General features: G+C 59.7%; 3 protein-coding genes across 3 annotated transcripts; all 3 read left to right on the top strand.

Moving 5' to 3' along the window:
• Window positions 1-447: 447 nt before the first annotated feature.
• DQ04_13421000 (hypothetical protein) lies at window positions 448-996 on the top strand (the record flags this gene model as incomplete). The annotated part of the gene is made up of 1 exon (XM_009316952.1): window positions 448-996. The coding sequence occupies one exon, from the start codon at window positions 448-450 to the stop codon at window positions 994-996; it is 549 nt and encodes a 182-aa protein (XP_009315227.1).
• Window positions 997-2534: 1538 nt separating this feature from the next.
• DQ04_13421010 (hypothetical protein) lies at window positions 2535-3110 on the top strand (the record flags this gene model as incomplete). The annotated part of the gene is made up of 1 exon (XM_009316953.1): window positions 2535-3110. One exon carries the CDS (start codon window positions 2535-2537, stop codon window positions 3108-3110), a length of 576 nt encoding a protein of 191 aa, XP_009315228.1.
• Window positions 3111-3320: 210 nt separating this feature from the next.
• Window positions 3321-3656, top strand: DQ04_13421020 (hypothetical protein; the record flags this gene model as incomplete). Its single annotated transcript, XM_009316954.1, has 1 exon — window positions 3321-3656. A coding segment is annotated over one exon (336 nt), but the record flags the coding sequence as incomplete, so codon positions are not given.

Here is a 3656-nt window from a genome sequence, read left to right on the forward strand (position 1 = left end):
CAGCCGCCGCCGCTCCGCCTGCGACTGTTCCGAGTGCACCAGCGCGATCGAGCGCATATTGCTGAGGTTTAGCGCGGGCCGACGCCGCTTCTGTGCATCGTGCAGGCTCACCTGCAGGGCGGGCGGCACCTCGCCGACGAGGGCCTCCAGCGCGAAGGACTCCGACAGCGCGGCAAGGTGCGCCGCCTCTGCGCGCAGTTCGTCGTGCAGCGCATCGCACGTGCGCTTCTCGTTCGCGAACACAACAACGGGGGCAGCGGCGTACGCCAAGTATGACACGAGCCGCGCAAACTTGATGGGATGCAGGAGCGGGTTGCGCTGGCGCTCCAGCTGCTGTTGTGAAAGTTTATGTTCTTTCCCATCCGCTGCTGCTGCTGCTGCTGCTGCCGATGCCACGCAAGGATCGCTTGGCACCAGCTCAAACACCTGCATGATGGTGGAGCAGCGATGCGGCACACGCACCACGACGAAGCCGTCAGGCGAGAAATACTTGAGCGCGACCTCCTCACACGCGGCGCTCAGTGTGGCGGTGAACATGATTGTCTGCCGCGGCAGCGGGCACCGCTCCAGCACGGCGATGAGGCTGTCCTGCTGGTGCTCCTCAATCATGCGGTCCGCCTCGTCCATGACGATCATCCGCGTGTTGCTGAGCGCGAGCAGGCGTTGCTGCAGCAGCGACTCGAGCTGCCCAAGTGTGCCGATAACGATGTGCGCGCCCTGCGCGAGCGCATCGTACTGGTCGTCCGCCCGCTCGCCACCCACCACCTTCACCACACGTATCTCGTCCAGCGTGTTGTGCTGCGATGCCGCGTTGCTGCTGCTCTCGTCGCCCACCTCCTGTCGATACTCCTCCTGCACCAGCTGCTGCAGCTCGCTGGCGGGGGCGCCCCGCACGAAATGCAGCGCCTCACACGTCACTTGCTCGGCGAGCTCGCGCGTTGGCACCATCACGAGCGCGAGGGGCCCGTGGGCGATGAGTTCGTCGTTGCCCAGTAGCCGTGGTGTGCGGCGCAGTACATCGGCGAGGAGCGGGATCAGATACGCTGCCGTCTTACCGCTGCCCGTCTCTGCGACGCCAAGCACGTCGACCTTCCCACTTGGCGACGCAACAGCTGCCATGGCGAGCGGCACACACTGCGCCTGAATCGGCGACGGCAGCACGTATCGTCTCGCCACAATGGTGCCGAGCGCGAGGGGCAGCTGCGCCTCCTCCCAGCACCGTATCGGGCGGAGTACGTCGCCGCTGTATTTTGCCGCATACTGCTGCTGCTGCTGACCGGTGGCGCGGCGGGCCACCACCTCCAATTGGATACCCACCTGCGCGCGAAAGACGTCCCATCCAGCCGCCGTCATTTCATTCAGCGGGCGTCCACTCCAGTGTGACACCTGCTGCTGCTGCTGCGCCCCATTCGCTGGCGCCCCGCCACCGGTGTCACCCTCCCCCCCGGAGAGCGGTGCTAATGACGATGATGACTTTTGTTGTTGCTGTTGCTTACGCAACTTGCGCTGCAGAAGCGGGTCCCGCATTATGACGCCACGGCGGGCTAGCGCCGACGGCACGACGGGCACAGAGCTCAGCGATGGTGCGGCTAATCTCGGGCCCTCTGCGGTGTTGTTGCCGCTCTGTTTACCCCCGTCCTGTGCCGGGGGCTTCCCTTGCTGCTGCTGTTGGTCCGCTGTTTCTGCGTAGCGAAGAATGGCGCTGTACAGTGGTGAGGCCCGTACCGCTGGTGTGATAGCAGCAGCAGCAGCAGAGGAGGAGGAAGAAGCCGACGTCGACAGCAACTCTTGCACTTTGTGGGTAAACGCCGTATTGACATCGCCTGTTGGCCCATTATATAAACGCGGCATCTTCCTATCGTAGACGGCGCTATCCCTTTTCCCACACCTTTTCTTTTTGTGCTTGCTGCTTCCGCCCTTCCACAACCCCACACGAGTGGCTACACACAGAAAGGAGAGAAGGTGGCCGCCCAACGTGTGGCACCAACACGCGGTGTGTGGTGCGCCAACACCCACAACGACAGCGGCCCCAAGGAAGCGAGTGACGCGCACAGAGCAGCATAGAGGAGCACTGGAAAGAGTAATTTGGAGAGGAACGGCGTGGTTCTTTGGAATGGGGCAACATGCATGCGTCTCTCTCTCTCTCCCTCTCCGTGTGTGTGTGTGTGAGCGTCGGCGGCACAAAAAACGAGGGATGGGGACTCGCAGCACAAGCAGACACACACGGACTGAGAGAGATACGCACCTGTACACACGCCCACCAAGAAAAAAAAAAGGGACCAGGGCGAAGGGCAATGGTGAAAAGAAAAAGAAATACCACTTCATGTCCTTCGCCATTGGCTCGTTTTTCTTCTTGTTCCCATGTATCCCGACGCCCCGGTCGTCTATGTATATATATATATATATATATATGATCATCCGCCACTGCGCCTTCCGCTAGTGCCTCTGCCAGTCACGTTGGTACATGGTCGCGCACGCACTCTCCACGACGCTACCGCTGCTTTTCTATAAGGCATGTGTGTGCGTGTGTTGGCATGTGCAACGGCGCGGCGGGGAGCAGGGGCCGCTATTCCACGCGAGAGCAGAAGTCCCAGGCGCAAGTTGAGATGGCCTGCGCCAAACAAAGCAAAGACAGTGAAAAGGAAAACAATAGTTCCCCAACCACGAAGGATTGGAACGGGGGTGTGGGAGGGAAAAGGCACCAAAAGAGACACAAGGAGGAAAAACAGCAACGTGGACGGCGCTGCTGGAACGAAGCGGGTGCTCGAAGACTCCGTCTTCCGTGTGATGCCTCAGCGTGCCAGTTCATCAGCCGTCGTTTTGCGTGGTCCCGTTCATCCCTCCTCGTCCACGCCTTGATTTATCCCACATTATCACTGCTGCTGCTTCTTCTGCTGTTTGTCACGCTTCTTATTACGGTTTGCTTGTGTTTCATCCTTCAGCAACGTGTGAACTATCGTGACTGCGCCACTCGCTGCTCTCATATGGGCGTTTCGCACGCGTTGCTGTGTGCCTCCACGAATCCGAGTCATTTTGATTCCTTTCCGTCTGCTTCTCGTCCACACAGACACACCCATATTGCCGTTCTGTCTATATTTGTATATATATGAGTTAAGACGGACGTTTTACACACTGCTCCTTTCCCCCTCTATATACAGCAAATGCAGCAGCGCACCTCCGCCCACCACGCATGAAAACAGCGCGACCTCCTCCATCTCTTCTTTCCTCATCTTGCCGCAACGAATCCTCCTACTTCTGTGGCGGAGCACCGGGGTGGAGCCTATCGCAATGTTACAAGCCGTACCCGAAGGAAATACTACATGTGTCATACACACTATCTCTCTTACTTTATTCTATTCCTCCTCTACTGTTCCGCGCTAAACTACAGCTCCTCTAACATTCTGTCAAGGTCCGCGTTGTTGACGCGATCGGGTCGTTCAACGTTGTTCCCGCTAGGGGTGCTGTTGTTGTTGCTCGCAGCGTTCTCATTGCGCCTGTGCTGGCGGTGTTGGCGATGCCCACTGTGGCTACGGTGCCGGTGCCTGCTTCGGCTTTCGCCACCCCCGCCGTTTGTCTCACCGCCGTCCTCGACGTCGCCGCCCCTCGTCGAACGGCTTCGGCGGTCACCCGATCGGTGCCGGCGGTGGCTGCTGCTG

This window comes from Trypanosoma grayi (assembly GCF_000691245.1).
Source record: "Trypanosoma grayi strain ANR4 Tgr_1342_V1, whole genome shotgun sequence".
NCBI lineage: Eukaryota > Euglenozoa > Kinetoplastea > Trypanosomatida > Trypanosomatidae > Trypanosoma > Trypanosoma grayi.